General features: G+C 37.7%; 1 protein-coding gene across 1 annotated transcript in view; it reads right to left on the bottom strand.

Annotated features, from left to right (window-relative positions):
* The window catches only part of LOC124233452 (signal transducer and activator of transcription 4), a 93,931-nt gene that overhangs the window by 10,271 nt on the left and 57,570 nt on the right, over positions 1–26,090 (bottom strand). Inside the window, exons 5-14 of the mRNA XM_046650552.1 lie at positions 25,524–25,616; positions 22,381–22,459; positions 19,736–19,821; positions 18,124–18,275; positions 16,320–16,478; positions 15,504–15,596; positions 12,328–12,387; positions 12,009–12,026; positions 11,827–11,920; positions 9,986–10,030 (exon numbers count right to left, since the gene is read on the bottom strand). Of these exons, the coding sequence (XP_046506508.1) occupies positions 9,986–10,030; positions 11,827–11,920; positions 12,009–12,026; positions 12,328–12,387; positions 15,504–15,596; positions 16,320–16,478; positions 18,124–18,275; positions 19,736–19,821; positions 22,381–22,459; positions 25,524–25,616 (879 nt within the window). The remainder of the gene's footprint in view (positions 1–9,985; positions 10,031–11,826; positions 11,921–12,008; positions 12,027–12,327; positions 12,388–15,503; positions 15,597–16,319; positions 16,479–18,123; positions 18,276–19,735; positions 19,822–22,380; positions 22,460–25,523; positions 25,617–26,090) is intronic.

Here is a 26,090-nt window from a genome sequence, read left to right as displayed (position 1 = left end):
TTAGAATATATACAGAGTCTGAGAAATCTTCGTTTCCACAAATAAAATTATTTTAAGCCTCCAAAACAATATAATTTCTGACTTTTAAGATTCCAGCATATTTTCATCAGCTGAAATTCAGACAAATAACATTCTTTATTTTTAATTTTTGGAAATTAGTCCTTTTGACTTACTAACCATTAATAGAAACAAGCCATATGTGTGCAGATATAACAGAACGAGTCAGTGTCATAATGAATTTGTTTAAAAAGAAAGCAAGATTTCCTTCTGGTTAAACATGGTAGGTGGGAAACATGGATTTTCCTCTGCTCCCTCCAGAAATGTCAACAAAGTGACAGCTAGAGTTTTATTTACTTTCCAATAAAGTCAAACCGTAATCTGGATCTGAGTGAGAGGTAGGGGAGTGTGGAGTGAGGGTGGCAATAAGGGGCAGTGTGTCTCAGACCCAGGAATTAGAAGCATTGAGCCCACCGAGGCTGGAGAGTGAAGCGGACTGAACAGGAGGAGCAGTTAGAAGCCCCAGCCCGTGCAGTGAGGTCCCCACCCCTCCGGGACCATGGCAGGGGACAGTAGGTTTACTCTCTGGAGCGGATGAACCAGAGGAACTATAAAGAGGCTCTCTGCACTGTGGATCCAAGGCCAAGCCGAAGGCAGGGGTGAGGTGCTGTGCTGAAGAGAGAAAGATCCTATAACAGTCAATGGGAAACCCGTGCCCCTTTCTCTGTTTGACATCTCCAGAAAAGATGTCTGGGAAGTGGACCAGACCAAGGCAGACAACTTAAGATACTGCCTTTGGGGGTCCCCCAATGAGACAGCCAGGTCTTAATAATCACCCTTCAGTTTGCAATTCCCACCACGCACACAGAACCTCTTGTTTTTTAGTGCCTTTCTCTTAAACATAAACAGCAAGCTAAAGATCATCAAACATTTGACAAAGCCTCTCACTTGAAATACAGATACAAAAATCAACAGCAAAAAACTCGGAGAAAAGAGATAATACAAAAAGCAAATGAAAAGTTAAAAAAAAACTATAATAAGAAAACATACATCAGGCTCAGCTTTACACATCAGCTCAACAAATAAATGGCATGAGAAAGAACAAATCAACCAATTGTAATGCGGGAACATTGCATGGATACTGATTTGCACAAACCAACTGTAAAAGGGTCTTTTGAGACAGTGGAGAAATTTGAACAAGTAATGGAATTTTATTAAGGAAAGATTTTTAAGAAATTGTTATGTTTGCTTTTTGTGATAAGTGTATTGTGGTTAGGTTTTTAAAAACTTGTCTTCCAGATAAGAGATCCTACAAAAGCACCAATGAATAAGACGGTCTACTACCTGGAATTTAAGAACTCTAGACAACATGTGTATGTGTGGGAAAATAGATGAAATACGCAAAATGTTAATCATTGTTGAAGCTGGGTGATGTATAAATGAGGGATCATTGTATTTCCCCTTCTACTTTTGTATCTATCTGTGTATATATATTTTGTTCATTAAAAAGTTCTGAATGATATTTAAAACACCTTATTAATATTTTTACAGATGTAACAAATATATTACATGAGTGAAACAAGAATAGGATGCTATCAAAAGGAACATTCAGAAAATAATAATGAACAACTAAAAATATAATAAGAGAAATAGACAAGTCAGTAGAAGGACTGGAAGTAGGATGGAGGAAATGTCCCAGAAAGTAAAGCAAAAAAACAAAGCAATAAAAAGTAATACAGAAAAGATAACAAATAAAGAATTAATTCACAAACTCTAACAACAAAATTACAGAAGTTCCTGAAAGAGAACAGAGAAAATGGAGTGGAGGAAATGACAGCATAATCCAATGGTAACTCTTCTACACTGCTGATGGAAATTGCTACAATCACCTCAGAGAATAATTTCTAAATATCTAATAAACTAGAAGATGCACATCCCAAATTCTTGTCATATATAGATAGGCCAAAGAATTTCTTGCACTCATGTAAAAAAAGACATGTAGGAAAATTTTAATTGGAGAAGAATGTTTACAGCAGCGTTGTTTAGAATGCTAAAATTGTTCAGCAATAGAATAGCTAAATATATTGTGTGTATTTACAGGGTAAAAAACTACATAGCAGTTGAAATTAGTGATCTAGAACTACATGAATTACAAGGAATTTGTACGAATTATAAAGAATTACAAAGAATTTCTGGAATCTACTGGAAGAGTCTCTCTAATAAAAAAGAGACAGTAAATAAGGAAAAGGAGGACATGAACCCAGCCAGGAGAAAGGGGAGGGACTCCCTAAGATGATGGTGAAAGGAAGTTTCAAAAAAAACCTCAAAACAGAAAACAATTGTGCAACGGGATCAGAGAGCAACCCTCCCAGATTGGGGCAAGAGACAGACGGTTCCTAGAGGGATGTTGCCAAAAAAAAATCCTCAGATTTACATGTTTGCCCATTTTACTAAGAGTTTTCTAGTTCTGGAGGAAAGTTTGAGGCTACATTAGTGACAGATAGATAAAATACATTGATCAAATTTTAAAAATTGAGGCAACTAATAAATCCAGCGAAAACTAAAAATAATACAAGAATGGCAATACAATAACACTATGCTATATAGCTCAGCTGTTAACAATTTTTATATAATCACAGTAATATAAACATTGAACATATTGATTAAACCAAATATGTTATACAAGGACATTGTGAAGATGGGGGAAATGTATATGTATATAGAGCTGGTATAAGAGAGCCATAGCTTAATCTTTCATAGAAAGAATTCAGAAGTTAAATGTATAAAATTTAAAAAAATCAAGAAATATCAATATTAGCCTGATATTTACAGCTCAAAAAGTGATCACCTCTTGGAGGTGGGTCTGGAGTGGGACAGAAATTGCTCTTTTTCTCTGATGAAATCTTACAGCACCTTGCTATGTGCCCAGTACCAGCAGCACTGTCATTATCTAAAAGCTTGTTAGAAAAAAGGAATCTCTGGCCCCATCTCAGGCCCACTGAATCAGATTTTGCATTTTAACAAGAACCCTGGGTGGAATTTGTGAGGTGATTATTCTCACTGTGGTATATGCATATTGTGTTTAGTCTCAAAGTGAGGTGGAAAATTTGGAGATTGTATAGAATGCTTAAATAATTAAAAAAATAAGCCCTGTGGGAACATGTGAACACAAGTGGAATTATCTAGAATAGAAAAGTCTGGGTGGGGTTGGGGGTGGCAGAGTTGGCTCCAGGAGAAAGAGAGATCTAATATGTGTTAACAACGGCTCAGAATCCATTTGTATTACATTTGAAAAAATAAAAATAGTTCTAATATGATGATATAAGTAACAAGTACATGAGGAAGACTTTATTGATAATGAGGAGTGTTTAACTTAGAATTTGTTACTGGGAAGAAAGTAGAGAATTAAAATCTCTGCTCTCTCCCTTGGGCTGGATCATGAAGTACCTCACATTGCCTGATGGTGGTGAGATTCGCTACAGTGGGATTGCTTCTTACTGGGTTAGTAGAAAGTCATCTTAATGAAAATGCCCTCAGACCACCCCTTAAATTACTCCCAGGACATCCAACACACCAAACGGCCAGTCATCCCCGTCTCCCCTATGTTGAAATGAATAAATAAATTGCTGTTTCTTTGGTTCAGCATGAGATGAAGCAGTTGGCTTGTGTTTAGGCACCAAGTTGAACAAAAAACACATTTTTTAAACAAAAGAAGAGCTCAGTGCCCTATCGGGTGCTTACACTATGCATAGCACTGAGACAAATGAAGAATTCACAATTTCACGTTCACTACTGGGTGCCTTTCACATTCTCACTGAATTCAATGGCAGACACGATGATACAAGCCTGTGTAGAACATCTGAGAGGCCGGAGGGAAGTGCACAGATGGAGACCCACATACCATATGTCTAAATATTTAACCATTATAAATCAAATTAACAAACTGTTAAAATGTGCTCTAGCCTCCTGCCTTGACATCTAAGCTTTCAGATGACCTAATTGGCCGGGTTTTAAGTCCTCAAAGTCCCACTGGAACATACTGGCCTGGGGAGAGCATGGCCATCCTGAACCATTGCCCACCCACCTCTCTTCCACCTCTGTGAGAGGCTCAAATGACCAGTGTGGCTCCCAGCCTCTGCTTGTGTGCAGAAATGTTTGCACTGATGGTGCCATCTGTGCCTGGGAGAGTAGACCTGGAGAAGAGGCCCACATGGGTCCTGGAAGTAGGCTTGAGGTCTTCTGCGGACCCGGACTCTGGGTGAGCACATTGCCTTGACACCACAGACATCTTTCTCTGTAGAGAGGCCCACAGCTGGAGGACAACCAAAGGGAGCCTTTTGAGTATGTGATCCCATCCGTCCCCCATTCTAGCCTCTATTGTTTAACTTATATGATTAAATGTAAATCTAATATGATCATTCATTATGGGTAATTTCCTCAGATCTTTGAGTTATGGCACCTGTGTGTTTACCATTCAAAGTGTGAGAATCCAGGACTCCACAGACAGAGCAATGATGCTCAGGGTTGTCCATTAACTTTGGAAAAAGATTTGTGCTTTAGATATTACTGTACTGAACTGGAATGTGGATGGCGAGAGGTTTACTCAGTGATTAAAACTAATTTCCAACATTTATTTAAAACCTCTGACACAACTGTGAGGCACATTTAGAACGAAATCCAGGAAGGAAGCTGACATATAATACACCTAACTGGAGAAAAGCATTTCTGACAAAAGGAAGCATCGTTAATTTTCAGAGCTTGCATGGCCATCAATCATAGTCTTTATTACTTTATCAGGGTAGTCCAAGCCAAGACACTATTCAATTTCACATTCCCAGGGTCCATTCCTTACAAACTGGGGAAATATCATAGATAACACGCACCATTAATGTCTGTATTAAAAACCATTCTCATCATCTGAGATGATTATGGATTTACAAATATCCACATTTATGATATTTATCTTATATGGCATTGAGTATTATAACTGGATTGACTATATTGTGCTGCTAAAGAAAAGTATCCATTGGATAATCTGCTAAGAAACTGGAAAACTGGCTGAACAACTTGACCAGGGCTCCACATGGAAAAAATACACAACCTAATGAAAAGTAGATATAGCTGTTACTAGGTTCTTTTTTGTGTCCTCTGCTCAGGGCCTAATAGTACACCTTGGAAACCTAGAATCTGTTAACAAATGGCTATGGCTTTTGACTTGAAAGGAAACTTCTGCTAAGAAAACATGGGTAAGGATGATTTTCATCTAAATTTCTTGCTTGTCTCTTTACAAGCGATAATCTATGATAATGTTGCACGTGGAAAGCTATGTGGAATAGAAAACAATTACAATAACCCATTCACTTAATGAATATTTATTGAGTACCTATCATGTGCAAGACACTGCATTAGATGCTGGGAAACAAGGATAAGAGGGGAAAGAATGGTACAATCACATGTGAGAAGACCTCACTCACAGAATCATAGGAAACAAATGTAAAATGACAACTAATTCTCAGCCCATAAAACAAAGGGACTGCACGGAGGGTGTTGCATAAAAAGCCTACGTTTGTAGTGTTACTCTTGCACCGATGTCTGTCTTTAAAAAGTATTGCAACTACTTAAAATAGTTCAGAAGAAAATCAACTTCCTGTGAAAATGCTTGGGCTGGTTGGCGTGTGACTAGCGTATCCGTGTTGAAAACGCTGAACCTTGAAAGAACATCTGTTTGGCTATTTTGTTAAATGAAACTCAAGCCACCCAAGCTTTACTAATAGCTTCTTTGTGCTTCATGACTTTCCACTGCATAAACAAAATTACCTAACACTTCAGTCTGTGGCTAAAACTGTCATTTATCAGTTAAAGCCCACCGACAGAGCAATCTCGAGAGACTGCAATTCCAGCTTCCCCGTTCAAACAGTCTCCACATTTCAACAGTTCCTCTCTAGCCAGCCTCCTGCCAGATAAGGACCCCCGGGAAAGGTTGCTTCCTGGGGATGTTTATTTTCCAGGGACAGTCTGATGCTTCAAAGTTTCGCCACTTGCTGGGTGCTGCAATCATTTCTTCATGGTGACTCTTCCAAGAAAAGAACAACGGTGCGAGAAAGAGGCAGTACTTACTAACCCTGATTTTATAACAGCATGTCTGCAGATTCCGCAAAAGGTGTTGTGAACTTCCAAAACAAATTCTTAAAATGAAATTCATTTAAAAAAATGTGAAGACCACACACTAGGTTGCACTTTTGAGGATTATAGAATCCTAGGAAAAGGAGATTCAGAGATTGTCTAGTCCAATGGTTTTCAAATGTCTTTTAACCTCAGAACATATTCTTGAAAGGAAATTTCCCACCTGGGTTCCAATTTGGAAAATGCATAGAATAGAGCAGTTTTGACTGAAACAGGGGTGGGGGACCCAGAGCTCAAACCCATAATCCAAAGATGGCTCTGAAGTCACCTCTTATGTCTTTCCGGGTCTTCTGGGAACAGCATGAGTCCAGTGCAACTTCCTCCCTTCACCCAATCCTACAGCTGGGAGTCCCTGCACATCCTGACACGTCTTCTCTTCTTGGATAATCTCAAACAGCCATGAGGTGCCGAAATTCTAAGGAGGTTTAGAGTGGCGACCTTAGGGAAACTATCATTCATGACATCTTGGTATGTTCTCGATCATTTAGTAAGTATCTAATCCAAGTTCTCACAAACACAAGAGCAGAAGTGAGGGACCCAAAGGTGTGTGTGTGTGTGTTTGTGTGTGTGTGTATGATGGGGATGGGAGTCAGTAAGGTGGTGGTAAGAACCCATGTTATCCCATAAAAGGGGCATGCGTACATAGTGCTCTGAGGTTCCAGGGACCGCCAGCCAGAAGAGGGATGTGATCAGGGGCCCCTGAAAGGGAACATCTCCAGCCAAGCACTTTGGCGGATGGGCAGAGAAGGATAAGGATCAGCAGTCTGTCCTAGTCAGGTCCCCACCTGTGTAAACACTGCCCTTTACAGACGGGGCAGCCTGGAGCGCTGATCAGGAAGAGCCGTAGCAGACACCTGCCCGGCACAGCGCAGTTGATTCTCACACGCACCATCTATCGCATTTGGTCCTCCCAACAACCCTGTGAAGCACGGGCTAACTTGATAACCCATTTTACAGGTGAGGAAATGGGGGTTAGTGAGGTGAAGTGGCTTGTGCAAGGTCAGCTGCCTGTAAGAGGCAGAGCCCAACAAGGTGCTATTTCCACCACCCCATGATGCAGGCAGGAGCTAAGGGAGGGGTCGATAACATTTTCTGAAGAAGCGTTACTTTAAATTCCTTCCAAACTTTGTAAGGATTCTGGTGGGAGGTAGCTGTGTGGTTTCTGAGCGGGTGGGTAAAGTGAGGACAGCAGCAGCAGCGGGAGCGGAGAGGAGAGGCTGAGAAGCTACCGCAAACCTGCAGAGATCTCCCTCACAGGAATCCCAGCAAATGGAAGGGCGTGATGAGATAAAGGGGTGCACGGGGCCAAAGAGGAGTGCCAACCAACGCGGCTCCTCCCAGGAAGGTTTTATGATCCCAGAGGCAGCATGGCATAGTGGTCAAGAGCATGGACACGGGAGCCGGACAGCCATGGTTTGAATTTTGACCCAACCACTCTGTGCCTCAAGTTCCCTAACTGAAATAAGTATGACACTAATAGTATCTACTTCAGAGCATTGTCCCAAGAGTTACATAAATGTCAGTGAAGCTGTTAGTGCCCAGTATACAATAAATGCCACACGAGGATTTGTTAAAAAAAAATTCTTATCAGGCTGTGAACTCCTGCCACAGGTGCCCAGAGATAAGAAACAGCAACTTTTTGAAATTTGAAAATGGAGTTATGACATCCTAGCTTGCTGTTTTCCTGAAACTTTGGTTACGACAGTTCCTGGCCCCAGGACTTTATGAAGCCACCTCATCGCCAGATCCCCCCAGCTCTTCCCTGACTTTCTTTCCATCACCCCTACTGTCTGGCCAAGCTCCTGATTGCTTGGCTTGTGTTCATGAGCCCACTTCACATATCCTGGGACTTCTCAATTGTTCCTATAGCACATAAAACAATGTCCAAGTCTATGGTCTGTTTTAAATGTACCTACAGTCATATCAAAATTCTATCAATAGGGGGAGCTCAAAAATAGCTTAAAATAAAATTATCCTGATTTAGCAAACTTGAAAAAAAGAGAAAAATAAAATCATTCTGATATGATTATATGATTTTGTTATTAACAAACAAGAGGAAATGAATTCAAAGTAATACAAGTAGGCAGTGTTAATAAGACATCGGTTAGGGTATTTTTACAGAAGAAGATGATTTACTTAGATTTCCATCTCTAGGGAAATCCAAGTAAAGATTTTGATTTTACATTCATAAAGATGACCATGTGCTGAAAAGCTGAGCTATTTAGATTTACTCCCGTTTGATTTGTTTTACTTAAGAAAAGTTCAGAAGCATTGTGCTCAGTCTATTCAGACATAGTAAATACTATTCAGGGATGTCACGCTGAATGAAATGTTTGCCACTCTGGCTAAAATTCCAGTGAGATGGTGAAATGGGCTTTTATTTATAATATGCTAATGTTTCCATTAGGAAATCTGGAAAACCTTTATGGAATTCTATAAGGTGGGAGAATATCTCCCACTTATTTGGTTTACCAGAGTATTCTTAACCGCTGCGCCACCGGGCCAGCCCCTTACTAGAGTATTCTTAAACTCAAAAGCTGTGCTCATGCGATATCTTGGGCTGAAGAGACCTGCTGGCAGCTCCACCCTAAGCCAAAGTCCTACCCTGGGAGGAGGGCTTAGGTCGTCTCTGGTGGGGCTGTGGTATTTGGCAAATGATCTTTAAGACACAATTAAAGGAATGAAGAATTCTTGGGAGGGAAAATGTAGGGCATTAAACTTGTTGTGATGGATCTTGGTGGGTTTTGGGGTGGGCTGGACTGATTGTAGTTGAATGCTGGACTTACAAAGGGCTTTTTCCTTTCAAATAACTCAGAGAGCTTTCTCCTAGGAGCTATGACTTCAAAGCCAGGAGATTGGATCCATACCAACCACACCAGAAATAAGCCTCACCGCTTTACAACTGCATCAGGCAGGCGGTTAACACACACAGCATCTCTGAGCAGGGAGCACTGGCATTACCACCCTGATCTCTGAGGGAAAACGTGCAATATTTCTCTATCAGATCATTTGTGAAGAACTGCATTTTCAGTCACTGTCAGAGCATGAACTCAAACGTAGGTTCTCTAATTCCAAATTTGCAGAGCATAGCCATATGCCCTGGGATCTAGGCCAACCAAAGACACGATCTCCAAGGTCACTTCCAACCCAGGATTTGACACCCTCTCATTTATCGACTCAAATGCGAACACTCAAACAGCATCAGTTTATTCTTTTAATCAGCTCATTCAGTGAAATATAAACCTTAGATATGAGAGCAAGGTAATTGATACCGTAAAGTAAAAGGACTGTTTTTCACTTCTGATTTTCACATAATGTGTCCTGATGTTTGAGACTTACTTATTATCCGTGGAAAATGAGTGATTTTAAGATATTTCATAATAGTAGAGGACTAACTAAAGAAATTATGGCACAATGCAACCACTTTAAAACATTCTCCAAGAGTATTTAAGGTTATGGAAAGCTGTTCACCTTATATTGCTAGCTGAAAAAAAAGCAGGTTATGAAACAATATGTATGTATATATTTTAAAGTAATATATACATAGATAAAAGTCTAGAATCATGTCCACCAAATGTTAATAGTCGTTTTCTTAGGAGGCTGTTATAACATGCAATTCCTATTTTCTCCTTTTTAAAACAAAATTTCTTATACTGTCTGCAAATATCAAGCTTCACATTCATTATCAGAGAAACATGAATTTGACTTTATATAAAAATGTAAAGGGCAGTTTAAGAGTTTTGTAAAACCAAGATGTTAGAGGATTATTTCCTACACAATTTCTCTTGGAGAAAACATTTCCTACCTCATTTCCTTTGTTTCCGGTGCTGGACTTCATTTCCTTGGGTTGCTTGTAAAAGAAAACAACAGTGTTTAGATGGAGAAGCATTATCAGCTATATAGCAGGTTGGCCGAACCTATTGTAGTGTTTTTCTTGGTCATAATTTTGACTTCTAACTCACTGAAACCTGACAAGCTGCCCAGATTCAACAGAAAGGAGCTTCTGGTTTCCCCTCGTGGGATGCTGCTTCAGGAACTTTCAATATGACAAGGGAGCAAGTGGGCATATCATGAAGACTGTGTTTTCTAGCCAACATTTTGGAAAGAGGAAATCACGCTGGGATGTTTTAGAATCTTGTATCTGGAAAGTGCCATCTGAGCTAAGCCATGATGAGGCCCAATGCCTGCGAAACCAAGTCTAGCACAGAGGACTGGATGGCAGTGTGCCACACGGCACAGTGAGCTACTAAACGGCATTAGAGCAGAAGGAGACTTGCTGACCCCAAAATGTTCATGATGTCGATCACTCAATGGGAAAAAAAGCTGGGAAACAAATTAGTGTGTAAAATCTGATCCCACTTTAAAAAAAACTGTATTAGAAAAAAGAATGAAAACATAAAAATAAGAATGTTAATAGTGTTACCTCAAAGTGGTGAGATAATAGGTACTTTTAAAATTTTGCTTCTCTGATTTCCTATATTTGCTTTTGTATTAAAAAGTGATTAAAGTTATTATGCGAAATGATAATATTTGTAAAAATGCTCTGCAACTACAAGAGCCCTGTAAGGCTAAGGTTTTACCATCACATAGACTACTGCTGCTGGAATAAAGACCTAAGCACTTTCGGCATGTTCCTTGCTTGTCCTTTCTTTTCCACATGACTTATTCGGGCGATAGTCATCTCTAAGTTAAGGACCTCTTATTGCTTCACTTATTACCAAACATTGCCCATTACTGAAAGTTCCTTAAGGATAGGAATTGAACCTAAGCAAAAAGAGTGCTAGTTATAAGGCTGTATAATACATGACTCCTCATCACATTTTATTTATTTAGCAGCCTCACACGGGAGGGATTCAGTTAAAAAGAAATGTACTCTTCAATATTGAAGACCAAACAAACAAAAAAATAAAATAAAAGAGTATAAATTTGTGTTTGCAGATATCTTTCTGTTAACTTAAATTTTATCTTTTAGAAAGACCTTTTGAGGCTGATTCACTGTTGCCCCAACATTCAGGTGAGACGCTTCCTAAATGCTAATAAACCAGATGAGTGACATGTTTCTGGGAAGAAAAGCAGTAGAGTCTTTGGGAATCTAAAAACTGCGCAAAGAATTAGAAAGAAAGCAGGAAGAGAACTCTAGGTTAAGAGGAAGTGGTAAAAACAAGAAACAACAGGATGAGGCTGGGTCAGAAACTTTCTAGACATGCTAAGGCAAACTGTGTGCAGCTGTCACACCCAGGAACAGCCTATATCCCCAAGCTAATCCTCTCAAAATGAAAGCGCCTTTAGCTAGGCATGTTATTGGGTGTCACTTCTTGGGGAGATTTAAAAAATGAAACCAAGAATGCCTATCCATTATAAGACGAATTATCTTTGTCATTATCATCAAGGTATATCCACCAATGACTACATATATCTAGGTACTATGTCACCATTGTTAAGAACTCAGACTCTCTGAGTTAAGGTTCAGTGTTCTTTCTACCATTTTTAATTCCTCGATGATGCATGGTTTATTTCTAAATATGGCCCTTAATCTCACATAAGGAACATTAAAGAATAAAATATATTGAATTATAAGACCTACTAATAAAGATGTGCCTGACTTGGGGGAAAAAAAAACTTGTGTAATTTCACTGCCAAACTCACCAAATGGCGAAATTCTACTGAGAGACTCCCATTGGAAGATTCTTCAATGGACATGGCTTTGACATGAGTGCCACAAAGAACAAATCTTCGATTGCTAGAGAGAAAAATCTTAGTTATTTACATGGTCTCAGGTAAAATATATTTATGAGAATAGCAAAAAAATTCTAAAGTAAATGTCTTACCTTAGAGTTGAAACATTCCTGTAAAACCAAGAAGATTCTTTAAAATGAGATATTTAATAGATCTAGTAAAAACTTTCTATAATACTTCAGAGGATAATACGTAAAATTTCATTTCAAGTCTTTATAGTAAGATTTTTTTAAGTAAGTCTTCACTGGAGTTATGTTAAATGTTTCAACTTCCAAGTCAAATATTTGAAGTCCATTGATACGTAACGTTAGAGAAATAAATGTAAAAGGTTGAAATTATTCTATAAAATAAGGACAATTCTTTTTAAAAAGTCTTACATTTTCATGTTTCAAAATGAAATTAGAAACTTACTTGTCAATTGATGCTTTCACCTTTACCTGATAGTTTAGTTCCGGTAATTTTATTAGTAGTCTGGAAAGACACATAAAGAATCAATGATAAAAATTAAAAGTTCTAAAAGCCTTTCTATATTTAAAGATTTAAATATACTTATGGTATGCACATATAAATCAAACATATTATCTCCAGTTACATATCAGTGTGTTTTAAAAATGTCTAATTCCTCTTTAGTTTGCCATGTCACTAATATTGACATCAGCCACTTAATATCACACTGACACACTTGGAAAGTGTTTCCATATTGCTCAGTGGATGTGTGTTGGATAATACGTTGGTTGGGTCAGAAAAATAGCTATATATTTTGGCTAAAGCCCAAACTTGGCTTAGATGTATAATACAAGAAAAATTCTTTGTAAATCTATTACTATGGCTCATTTTTATTCTCGTACTATAAAAAAAACATTTTGTAAGCTTAGTAAAACTAAATGTTTTGGTGATAACTGTTATGTAGCGAAACACTGAGAAAGTCTAGGCCTCTGAAAGAATATGGAAAATTCCAGTTCAAATGCATTTGCAATCTTTAAACACACTATATTTAAGTAACAGCAAAAATGTTGATCGCTGAAAAAGATCTAACTTCAAACAAACAAGAGATTAAAGGTCAGAATAACGATTTTTTTTTCTTTTTTTTTAAAGATTTTATTTTTTTCCTTTTTCTCCCCAAAGCCCCCCAAGTACATAGTTGTATATTCTTCGTTGTGGGTCCTTCTAATTGTGGCATGCGGGATGCTGCCTCAGTGTGGTTTGATGAGCAGTGCCATGTCCGTGCCCAGGATTTGAACCAACGAAACACTGGGCCGCCTGCAGCAGAGTGCACGAATGTAACCATTCGGCCACGGGGCCAGCCCCAGAATAACGATTTTTCTAATTCTCCTTTTTCTGAAGACAGCTCCTCCTTCATTCTTTGGCTTCCCCAACTCCTCAGAGCTGTACCCTCTGATTTTCCCTCTCTGTGGGTGCAGTCCAGTATCAAAGATACTCATTCACTCACTCATTATTCATTCATTTACTCACACACTCATCTCAAACCTCACTCATTCACTCAGCTTGTACTGAACTCCTCATATGTTCCCAGGATGGCTCCAGTGCTGGAGAACTAATGGAGTGATTTGGGGAAGGGACAAGTGTGGACATGGCTGTACATAAGAAGTCCAGCTAAATAGATGGAATGTAGAGTACGGTGATAAGCAACTGATAGGTATTAAAGGAATATAATCATAGACAACATACAGTCCAAACAAAAGGGTGGGTAGAATGTAGCCACGGTCCCTTAAAAGTCCCAGGATTGGTTTCAGGGTTTGGAATATAAGTGTGCAGTTGTTGGGAGTGGGGGGTGAGGAGGTTGTATGAAATAAGGCAAGATGTTTTCCCTCTCTGCCTTCCTCTCTCTCCTACTTAGTGAAGGATCTGATTCACTCTAAGATGCTGATGACTAAAGGGAGTCCTTTGAAACAGGAGGATGGAATGCCTTGGTAGAGAAGTGTTGTAGGGAAAATCTTGAATACTAAGTAAAGGATCATCTATCAAGACAGTGGGGAAGAGGGTACAGAGAAGAAGGATAGGAACCCAACAGGCAGGCAGAGGAGGAGAGCAAAACACCCAAACCAGGGACTAGTGGTCCATGCCTATGGCAATGAGTTCAAACAACATCCAAAGTGGTGCCTGTTCAGGGACCTCTTCCACTTAGAACTCTGCTGAGCAATCCCTACTCCTCTCCCTTTCTGTCCCAGAGAGCATCTTAGACTTAGCACATCATCTATGGGAATGTGGCAAGGAAAAGGAGGCTGTCCACCCCCCCATACCCTATTTCTCTTTATTGTTACTGTCTTCTGGATTATACAGAGATATGGAGATGAGGAATGAACAACTTTGAAAATAATGAAATTTTAAAAGGGAATCTGGCCTCTGCAATTTGTTTTTGAGTCTTAAGTCTTGGTGAAAAATTCACGCAAAGGAACTTACTAGAAATTTCTATTAGGGTTTTTGAAATGCAAACTGGAAACATATGTCTTCCCTTTAAAAACGGAGTTCCAATAGTGATTGGTGATCAGGGACCCTATCATGGGAACCTAAATCACTGTCTGCCATGGCATCACCAACTCTCAGGCTGGTCTGAAAGTTCACCTTTCCAGAGGTGACCTAGTGGCTAGGAATTTAAAGCATTAGGACCTTGCAGATTGAGGCATGATGAAAACCTTTGAATGTTCAAACTCAAATTCATTGTTTTAAGTGCCATTATGAAAAATTTATAAATGTTTTTGTTGCTTATGCTAAGGGAAAGGATCAAATACACAGATAAGCCATAATAACACAAAAGCCTTGTGTCTTTTTTTTTTTTTTGCTGAGGAAGATTTACCCTGAGCTAACATCCATGCCAATCTTCCTCTATGTTTTAGTTTGTGAGCCACCAGCACAGCATAGCTGCTAATAGAGCAGTGTAGGTCTGTACCCAGGAACTGAACCCAGGCTGCCAAAGTGAGTGTGCTGAACTTAACTGCTAGGCCACTGGGGCTGGCCCAAGCCTTGTGTCTTTAAATAAGGTACATAGTCAGGATATACTTAAAATTGTGATGGTGAGAGTTTTCATGGAAAAAACAATTAGCCAGTTATTGGGTAATCACAGCAGAAGAACATGCCACTATATTCCTGGAAAGGTTATTCAAAGCCTTCTAGAATCTGTCCCCAATCTATCTTTTCATTCTCTCTCTTCCTGCTCCACACTATTACAAAACAGACCCAGCAAGCCATCATTTCTGAGTCTCACTCTCCTACAGTTCTCCTCCCTTCTCCTCTCTGCTCCCTTCTCAAGGCCCTTCCTCACAGTGACCACTAGGTATTCTCCAGTCTCTCCAGTCTTCTCTCCAATCAACCTTTTCAGCAATTAATCCCATGATGTTCCATCTTGTGATTCCATGCTTTCTTGCTAATATCTCTCATAGTCTCATCTTCACTGTAATACTCCTGACAAGCAGGCCTCATCTTAACACTTCTGTGGCCATTTACTATAGCTTAGTGCTGGGCATGCAGGAGGCTCTCAATAAAGAAAGTCAAATGAAAGAGATTGGCCTTAATTATGCAATGGCTGTGGCTCCATAAGAATATAAAATGATAGCACACATTCTGCCTACCTTAGTTTTACAGTGAACTGAATGAGGGTTTTAAGTACCATCGGCCTCTGAGGGTGGGTTGGCATGCATGGCTGCCGTTCAACCACAAATGAGCTAGATTAAAAGGAAATAAAGCATGTCATTCGAAAACAATGAAAATATCAACAGGCTGAAAACCACAGAGGAACAGGATGCTGTCCTCTTATAAAGTCCAAGTTTTCCACACTTAGAAGCCATTCTAACTCCCATTAGGCTCACATCTTTCCAATGAATTCTCGTCAATAATTATCATGAGATGGAAAAATGCTTAAAGATTGTCCCTAAGTAACAACAGTAAATATTTCTTAATTGTTATACTTGAGTCAAGAATAAAAGCTCCAGTCTACTGATATCATAACTAAACATAAGGTAGAAAGTTAATTTCATGCCATTTTAAAACTAAATATTAGGATTTCTGGCAAATACTAGTATTTTTTTTCTTTAGATGAGCTTATAAACATAGATATGTTCCACCATTCATTTCTTAGATATGCACTTAAGAACAAATCCTTGAAATCTTCTTTCCTAAAATGTGAAAATTGAACTTTAGGTGGGTAGTGTGACTTGACTAGTGGAAAACCAAATCAGTTGGTGGGAGAAGTGTTGATGAATAAATAGTGAAGAGTAGAAATGTTTCTGGAACTCTCTGGAGCTTTAGTCTCTTCACCTTGAGGCTCATTGATTGACACTTCTCTACCACTCCTTCAACTCAACCCCCAAACCCCAGCCAGGGTGTCCTTCCAGCTCCACGGGACTGAGGATGCCATGAGGCATTTAAATGGATAACACTCCACTTACTTCTTGAAAAGGTTGTAGATTAAGAAAGTGACTCTTTCTAGCAGATGTGCTCTTTGCATTGGGATGGGGTCGCCCTCATATGTCATTTTGGTGGACTGTTCCTCTAATTTCTCCAGTTGCCTTCTGAGTTGGAACAAACTTTCTGCCAACAGTGTAAAGCTATTGAATAGCAAGTGAAAATGCAGTTTTTCCAGTTAATTACCGTTTTATCTATTAATCATATTTAGCAAATATTAAATGATTAAATAATTATTAAATTAAACTAATCACGATTCCATTTAAGATTAGTGATAGTTCTTTGTGTTTATTTTCCCAATCCACTTTTTTCTCTAAGATGCATGATATAGGTTAAATGTTTTTAATAATTTCTAATTTATACCTTCAGTTATAGACAAAAAATCATTTATAAAATTTTCAACATCTGGAGCAACATCTGGAACCTTTGTTTAAAAGTCCATTAAATACATATGTTAAGAACATGGCACTCACTAAATGGCAAAGAAAGAGCACATTTAAAACATCAAAAATATGTGATATAATGAATGTTATGTGTAAGAACGCTGAAGAAAAAAACCAATATGAGACTGACCCCTTGCCCACTCCCCTTGCCCCCAGAAATAGGTATTTTTTTACAACTCTTCAGTATTAGCCAAAAATTATCAATGGCTTTCTCTGGAGAAAGGTATCTGCTTGGAGTTTTACTCACTACGTGATGAGCTCATCTCAGAAATGGGGGTGAACTCTTGGTCCAGAAGTCTGGGAGGGAGATTGAAGTGGACACTGAAGGGGCCTCCAGCTACAGAGGAGGCAGAGATCTCGACAGACTTGGTATGTCCATCTGGCTCTGACAGCAGCTCTTTGTGTTTAAAGTTTATTCCTCACATAACACTGCTGAAAGAACTGTCAGACCCCCGCTGAATTTGGTAAGAGGACCATTATCTGCTATGTTCTTTATAACTCCCTTTGTCGTTTATCTTGTTTTCATGACAACAGAGTAGCGAGGTTAGAGAATCAAAGTTATCTCCCCAAGGAAAACCAATACATTTTAAAATGAACCCAATTTCCTCCTTTTCTTGAGAAATAGGCCTGGCGGGACAGAGCTTTCAGTGCATACTTCCATTGCACCGAATCGTGCTCTTTGAAAACAATTTCGGATTTCAACGGAACATTTTACTCTTTTTCATTCTATTTTCTAGTTGTTCTTTCAATCAGAAAGTTTTATTTTGCATTTATGTAGAGGAATATCTTATCAACATTTTTTTCTTCTAATACAGAGGATAGTATCCACATGTGATTGCATGTACGCATGCAGAGCCAGAGGATGAGATGTTGAATTCACCATTTGAGATTCTTCATTTAAATACAAAATCAAATCACTTCGTTGAAAACTCAAAACTAATGTTTAACTCTGACATCTTAATACACAGGTTTAAAAACCGAGATATCTTTTTTCAAGCTTTTGAAGCTAATGTTTCTTTATATCCTTAAAGAATGTATATTTACTGCTGGTTTCAAAAGTTCATTTGAATCTTTTAAGATTGATAAATGAGAAAATTACACAATTCTTATGCATTCTAGTAGATTTCTATCAATGCTTTATTTTGCTCCACAAAGTGATAAAAATTAAGAACATTTATACAATTACATCTATTTGTTTTTATGTGTAGAGTTCCCAGCTGCTAATGAACCATCAATAAGTCGAATGAATTGACTGTCTGGTCTGAACCTGCATTCTCTGGCTGAGTGACTCTAACTTTTGTACTTCCTGTGGTTTTCACTAGAAACTAAAGTCAATTCCTTTTACCAGTTTTGAAGCTGGTCGAGCCCGTTGTGGAGTGGACCTCCTATGCAGGCTATTTGCTGTCGCCTCTTCCAGTCTTGCAGCTCTTCTATCAGCATGTTATTCATTAACAAGTCCGTTTCGTTGACTATTTGTGTCATCTTGCTGAGGGCTTCCTAAAAAGAAAGGTGACTACTGAAGCGATTTTCATGAGACACAACCAAAGTCGGTCATAAGTCAACCTATCAAGCAATTTGTCTGACTTGGGAGAGGAAGGCTTGGTTAAAATTTTGACCAACTATTTTACCAAATACTACCTTCTATTTGCCATAGCACTGCCTTTTCAAACAGTTAAACCACTACAATTAAAGAGCGTCGTGAAGAAGGATGACCACAGTTTAACATTCTCATAATATCTCATCATATCTTTCAGTATAAATAGGTTGAATTTGTAACTCCTGTGACATTATTGAATCTTGTAGTCATAGAGCCATATACCTACCTTTTAAAAAGACATTTATAAATTTAATTTATATTGTGATAAATATATTCATGTACTTATTTTAAAATGTACTGACTAAAAATTGAGCCTTTCTGTCTTAGTTTTTATTAGTTATTATCTGGGTTTTGGGGAGCAGAGTGGAGAAATATAACTTTCAAAGGCCTACAGATTAGAAGATGTGAATTGCTACTCTGGCTTTGCCACAAGCTATGTGAATTTGGATAAACTATCTAAGTTTGCTGGAACTTGGTCTTCTGACCTATACTATCACGTGAATGGACTGATCTATTTCCAAGGCTCCTTCTCTCCTTAAAAATCTTATTTCTAAAGTAGAATAAAATGGTGTGCATAAAATGTATAGCATAGATTAATTATGCATAAAAGCATTAAGTTTATCTTGAACTAATTATTTGCACATATAAAATATGATATATAACTGTTTAAGTTTATAATTAAAGTAAAAATAAATTTTACATTTATTTGTGCTCACACAAATTCCTGCACAGAAAATTGAGTGGAATTTTTAGAAATGAACTATTGATTTATCAGTGACTGATTAAAATTTCAATTGAATTTATTTTCAAAGAGAAGTAGAAAATTGAATGGAGCTATTTCCCCTTTTTTCGAATATTTCATTGAGCCAGAAAAAAGTTCTTCCTCTCCTTCGGAGGAGGTTAGACTGAATATGTTTAGTCATCAATGAACTATCATTTAACTAGGAAATTACTTAGCACAATGTCATTTTTCAGAGCAGAAACTGGAACACAATTTTTTTAATAAAATTTTAGTAGTCACCAAGGGTATACACGTGTGGTAGAACTCATCTCAGCATATTAAGTACAGTAACTAAAACAGTCATGTCTGAAACAGTGGCAAATAAAATTGGGTAAAATGTTCACCTTGAAATTAACGGTAGCTACCGTAAGTGTACCCCGTAACCAACATAAGAAGACTTTAGAGAGGTCCGGCTGTTAAACTTAGGAAGAGGAGCGTGGCCAACACCATGAGACTCTGCCCAGAAACACTGCAGTTCATTCATTCAGATAAAATCCAAGAGCTTGATTCTTTTCAGTAGGACTAGTTGTAGGAAAAGGAGAAAACAGGCAGAAGGCCAAATTAAAGTTCTTCACTAACCTTTCTCTTAAAGTCGAGGCTGTTAAGCATTTCTTGCAGAGTTAAAACTTCCTGATTCATCAGGGCGCTGTTCTTGTCACCCTGATCTGCACAGGAAAAGAGATCAGATTAGGAGTCCTCTCCAAGGAAAAGCTCTCTGTCTTGTAAGCCGCCATCCTAAGATCCTAGGATGCAAGAGCCTAAATGAGGCCCTTAAGCCTCTGTCTGCTCATTTTGGCAGGAAAGATTACATCCAAGCATGCCAGAGAGGAGCTCTCTACCTTACAGACCTTGAGGGAAGACCATTCTTCATACCGAGTTACTTTTGAGGGTAGCAGGGAGGCTGGGAGTAGGGAGAGAGGAGATAATAAAGTTTTTGTGATGGATTCCATGTTAGGTACCTCTACACTGATAATAACCCTGGTTGGTTGGCATAAGTAGGAAAGGAAAGGGGCCTCCCTTTGGGTCCATGATTAAATCACATTTGACTCCTTCTGGTGCCTTTACCCACTGCTCCCTGCCCCACCGTATACCCAGGAATTATGGGCAACTGCCTGGGAAACTAATAAAGATTAAATGCTTCGCTTTCCCTTTTCCTTTGCAAAATGGGCTAGCCTCACAGTAAAACTAGAAGAAGTGGGAAAGAGCTGCAAATCAAGGAAAATATCTGACAGAAAAAAAAAGCCAAAATGATTCATCTTCTTAAATGGGAATGTGCAATAAACACTGTATTGTTTAATTTTAACATTAAACTTTATTGGTACACGGCAAGTGATTGTTTACACCAACCACTTATATCTATGAGAAACAAAGGTTGGGAATGCTGATCTGACTGGTGTGATGGCGAGAAAGAGGCCCCAGAACAACATTGTGCCAAATTTCTCAACAAAATAGCACCAGTCTCTGGGAAGTCATTCTTGGTTGTATTAATTCACAGATTCGCCAACTCCTAGATCTACATGAAGCAAAAAAATCCTGCTTATATAGCATTTTATCAACTCAAAACTTCATTAGCTAGTACTTTCCAGTTTTCACTGGCAAGAATATAATTTATTTCCCATGTATCTTTCATTTCATTTAAAACATTTCATTTCACTTAAAACCAACAAAATAAATACTTGATTTAAATGATAAAATGATCATTTTTATTCTTCATAATGCTCATGAAGCACTGAAAGATAGTAAGTTCAAAAGAATCTTACTGTTTAATGTATTTCATTATGTTATAATTCTTAAAATTGGTAGTTCACATATGTAATTGGGGATGAGACTGCTTTCAATGAACTGTAATGTTTGATTAAATTTGCAGTTGCTCTAAACATATTTAGAATCACGGACCCCTTCGATGATCTGATGAAACCCACGGTTGTGCCATTTCTTCCAAAGGGAAAAGATGTACATACAAAAAATCAAGAATATTTTGAATAAACTTTCATGGGAGTCAAGACACCCTGAAGATGCCAAAACATGTCACCCTTCATCTATGCCAGGAAAAACAAGTTTTCTAATATCCTCTCTCTTAAATCTTAGATGAAAAGTTAAGCATTTGATCACAATCATCCATACTTCCTTCCAGATAAATTTTAAGCTAACATTTCAATAGTTAAAGATAATTCTGTAAACGAAAAATTTATATCCAATTTGTTTTAAAAATTATTTAAAAATAATTTTAGAATTACAAAAGAGTTGCAAAAATAATAGAAAATTCCATTATATACTTCATGCAACTTCCTCTAATGTCTTATATTTATAATTATCAAAACCAGTAAACTAATATTGGTACAATCCTATTAACTAATCTAGGCTTGATTAGAATTTCTCAAGTTGTCCCACAAATTGGAACTCACTCTAAATGATCAATCCATTATTACTTGTAAATCTTAGACCTTGTAAATATTCTTTTTCCTTCCTTTTCTTAAAAAATGCCTAATTGTAAGCAACCTCAATGTTTAACCACGAAAAGATAGTCAAATAAATTGCAATGTCTTTACATTTTGGCATACATGAAATTATTGAAATTTTTTTTGAAGATTTTTTATAATAAAGGGAAATACGTAAAAATAAAACTTTAATTTAAAATGCAATACATAAAACTATGTACAGGATGATCTCAATTTTTTGAAAAAATAGATATGTATATTTGAACATATACGAAAAAAGCTGGAAGGAAATACAACAGTTTGACAGTGTTCATCTGTACGTAGTGAAATTTCATGTGATCTTTAATTTTTAATGCTTTTGTCTATTTTCCACTGAGTCACATTTCTACTTTATGATTTAAAAAAATTATATTAAAAAACTCGCCAAGGGATGACATTAGTAATTTCCTGATCATATTAGGCAATTATCGTACTTTTCTTAGTTGTGATAATGATATTTTGATTCTATGGTAGAATGTTCTTAGTTTTTGGAGATGCATGCCGAAGTAAGGGTGATTTCTCAAGAGCCTTATAATTTACTTTGAGTTGGTGAGTAAAAAATATATATTTATACGGAGAGAAAAGGAGGGAGCAAAATAAATACTCCTCTCCTGCACCCTCCCTTCAAAAAAAACCCACTTCGCTTAGAGCAGTAGACCAATTTACCAGTTCTGTCAGTAAAGAAGACAGCCTGGTCATGTTCCCTTCACCTCCCTGTGTGGACTCATAGGCAAAACAGAGACTTACCCATCGTCTGAATTGTTTTATACCTGTAGTCAAATTCATCTTGCAGGTCTTCTAAATATTTGGTGTCTTGTTCTGTCATCTTTTTACAAAAGAAAACATATTCTGTTGTTACAATTAAGCATGTCGATGAAACAACATATTGGTATTTCAAATTACACTGTTGCTTCCAGTCTAGACACGGAACCTCTATTTCTGAAGAGCTAACTCTGTGAAAGCTGAATAATGTGGAAGAACCAGATTGAACTTGCTCTTCCAACTATTTTCTCTTCCTGATTGATTGGAAATCTTCCAGCATCTTGCCTCTCATGTCTCAATTAGCTCCAAATGATGCTACTAATTTAACTGTTTTTACCTGAGACTATGGAGACTAAGTTTTCCTTTTTAGTTCTATATGATTCTGTAGTAATGTACCAATTAACTTTTCCCTTAGTCTCCATTCTAATCGGCTGCAGTTTATGACAACTTGGTCTAAATTTTTTTCTCTCTACTTCTTAGAAACAAGAATCTATGTTTCCTCTGTGTCTTCCATCTTCAAGATTTTTATTTTACTCTTCTCCAAACTTGGTGATGTTTTTCTGCTCAGACTTAACAGGTAATAATTGTCAAGATCCGGGCTAAGGCTTTTCATATATTATCTCATGTAGTCCTCACAACTATCTTATGAAGGTGACTATCCTCACTTTTACAGATGAAGAAGCGGAGGCTTAGAGATGCGAAGTAACTTACTTGCCCAAGGCCACAGAGCTTCCCAGCGATGGAGTTTGGTGGGGAAGCCTAGCAGTCTGACTTCGACTCCCTCCTTTTACTACAGTTAGACATACTTTCCTTCCTTGATCTCAGACTACTTATCTTTCTTAGAAAATTGAACTTTCTGCTGCCTACTTATTCCAAGAAGTCTCTAAGGAAACAAACATCTATGCCAATACCCTTCACAAATTCTAAATTTTAATCACCTAAATTATTGGTTAAGAAAAGTATCAAATTTTGGGCAAGAGAGTCTGAATCTGTATCCCAACTCTACAACTCACTAGCTGTAGGAACTTGGGCAAATGTCTTGGCACTTCAGCTCCTCCGTCTGTCAAAAGGGGTGAGGAAGGATGGGGGTGGGAGGAGAAGGAGAAAGGAGGGTAATAACAGCATCTACTGATGGAGGTGTAAGAATCTCATGAATTAAATTACTTAACGCAAAGCCTGACCAGGCACATGTTTAACAAGCACGAGCTACGATAGCTATTCTCATTCCTATTTGTTTTCTCTGTAATCCTCTAAAATGACTTTCTCGATGTTTATAAACCTTAAAAAAGAAACAAAGTGGTAGCTATTGACTACACGGTATATTGTCTACTGATTCAATAATAACGACTACCAGTTTCGAGAAAATCTGTTCTGTGCCTAAATCTTACATACATTATCCTTTCAGAAACCCGCAAAGTAAAATATTTCCATTTTTCGTATGAGGAAACTGAAGTTGAAAGTCATATGCTCAAGCTGGATTCCAGTCCAGTCTAGTTCAGCGTTAAAGTGTTTGCTCTTTCTCTTCACTACACCCCAACACCTCTTGGAGCATTTCACTTAAATGTTACATTTCCAAAGAAGAAAGACTTGTGGCATGCAATGATCTACGAAAAGGTAAGGAGCACACACACACACGAGAAAATATAATAAAATTATCTATGATCATTTTAAAGCAGAAATACACAGGAGTCTCATCTTTTGATCTCAAAATTAAAAGTTAAAAGAAGGCACTATCTTGCAGAATCTTCTAATGAAAAGTGTATTGAACTAATGTCATTAAACTCTGAAAAGGCAATGATAGAGTAAATAGCTAAAGACTTTCAGATATTGTAGTCAGTAATTGTAAAATGTCAAAATACCCAGCAATAATCTTCAAGAGCTCTCTTGATGGCCTGAGAATCCTTATAGCAGTGCCACATTCCAAAGCACTCCAAGAGAAACTGAGGTTATGATCCTAGAAGGAGCTCATAGGCATGACCTGCACCACAGAGTTAACCCTACCTTGAGGCAAGGAGTCTGTCCTTTTGTACTCTGCTGTCACTCGGTCACTGTCTGTAGGCAACTGTGGGCTCTGGAAATAGCTCTCCAGAGAAGCCATTAGCCAACACTCACAGCCCCTGGAGATGGGGGTACAGGCCTGACAAAGGGATCTGGTTGGGGCTCCAAAAGGCGGGCCTCTGCTGCATCATACTTCTCAGGAATTACAAAAGGAATTTGTGCTGGATGCAAAAATCATGCGTACTTGCTCAATGTGTTTAAATATTCCTACTATAATAAAATAAGCATCTCCTGACCTTACATGCTTGTAGACTCAGTGGAGCCGTTGGTTTTAAGATTATAATGTGCCAGGGCATTTTGACCTACCTAAGTTGGTCTGAGAACCTGATTCTTTCTGGCAATAGAGTAAGCAGATAGTTTTGCACGCTCGTCACTTGCTATGGAGGATCATTAAATCGGAAGTCTGAAGATTAACTCTTAGAAGTATTGTCATTTAAACCCTCTGTCTATTACTCAGACAAGATATGGTGCAGTTTACCTTTAAACATCTATAGTTTATTTAATTTTATGGAATTATTAGTTTTGTAAAGGACAAGGAAATGAATGCTATGTAAGTTTTGGAAAGGAAAATTAGCATTCTATTTTACACACAAATTGGAGAAAGTCTCATTTAAGAAATTTTCTCTAATCAATGAAATTGATAAATCTCTAGCCAGACTAATCAGAGAAAAACCCGACATTTACCAGTATCAAGTGAGAGAGGTGCTATCACTACAGATTCTTTAGATATTCAAAAGATAATAAAAGAATATTATGAACAACTTTGTTCCAATAAAGACAACTTGGATGAAATGGACAAATTTCTTGAAAAATACAAATGACCAAAGCTCATTTAAGAAGACATAGATAATGCAAATAGCCCTATGTCAAAGAAATTGAAATTGACCTTAAAAGGCTAGCCCAAAAGAAATCTTTGCTAATATGAACGTAGTGTGTGAGAGATATTTGTCTTATTAACAGATTGCCCTAAGATTTCTGTATGCACTAACTTTTGGCACGTAGGAAAAAGGTACACAGTTAGTTGTATGCGGCAATAGCTAGGCTTCCTAGGGATCTATAAGGTCACTCACCTGCACACTATTTTTAATGGCAGTCACTTTGTGCTCCACGTTCCTCTGTCTTTCTGAAACTGAAGAACTTTGTAAGGATTTCTCCAGAGGTCCCTGAAAAAAGAATGCCTTGAAATTTCAATAATGCTGATAAAACCAGTTTATGATGAATGTAGTATACGTAGCATATACTTTGAACAGAGGTTTGGATCAATATGATATGAAATCCTCCACAGCCATTAAAACTCATGATGTGGAAAAACATTTAATGATGTGTAAGTCGTGTTAAATTGTTAAGAAATAGAACAGATTATAAAAGCACCACATGTTTATGATCTCTGTTGCTTATATATGTATATATGTTTATAAATATATGGATATATGTCTTGACATGTAAACTCAAGCACATATGATTGGAAGAACACACACATCAAAATCTTATCAGTGTGTTATCTTTGAATAGTGAAATTACAGAAGATTTTATGGTTTAAAATTTTATTTTGTAATTTTATATAACTGACATATTACTTTTGAAATTCTATAAAACTAATATATGTAATTTAAAAATTAGTATAGTGTAACTACATT

Source organism: Equus quagga, unplaced genomic scaffold (assembly GCF_021613505.1).
Source record: "Equus quagga isolate Etosha38 unplaced genomic scaffold, UCLA_HA_Equagga_1.0 203_RagTag, whole genome shotgun sequence".
NCBI lineage: Eukaryota > Metazoa > Chordata > Mammalia > Perissodactyla > Equidae > Equus > Equus quagga.
The sequence above is the reverse complement of the archived record's forward strand: the minus strand, read 5'-3'. Positions and strand labels throughout refer to the sequence as shown.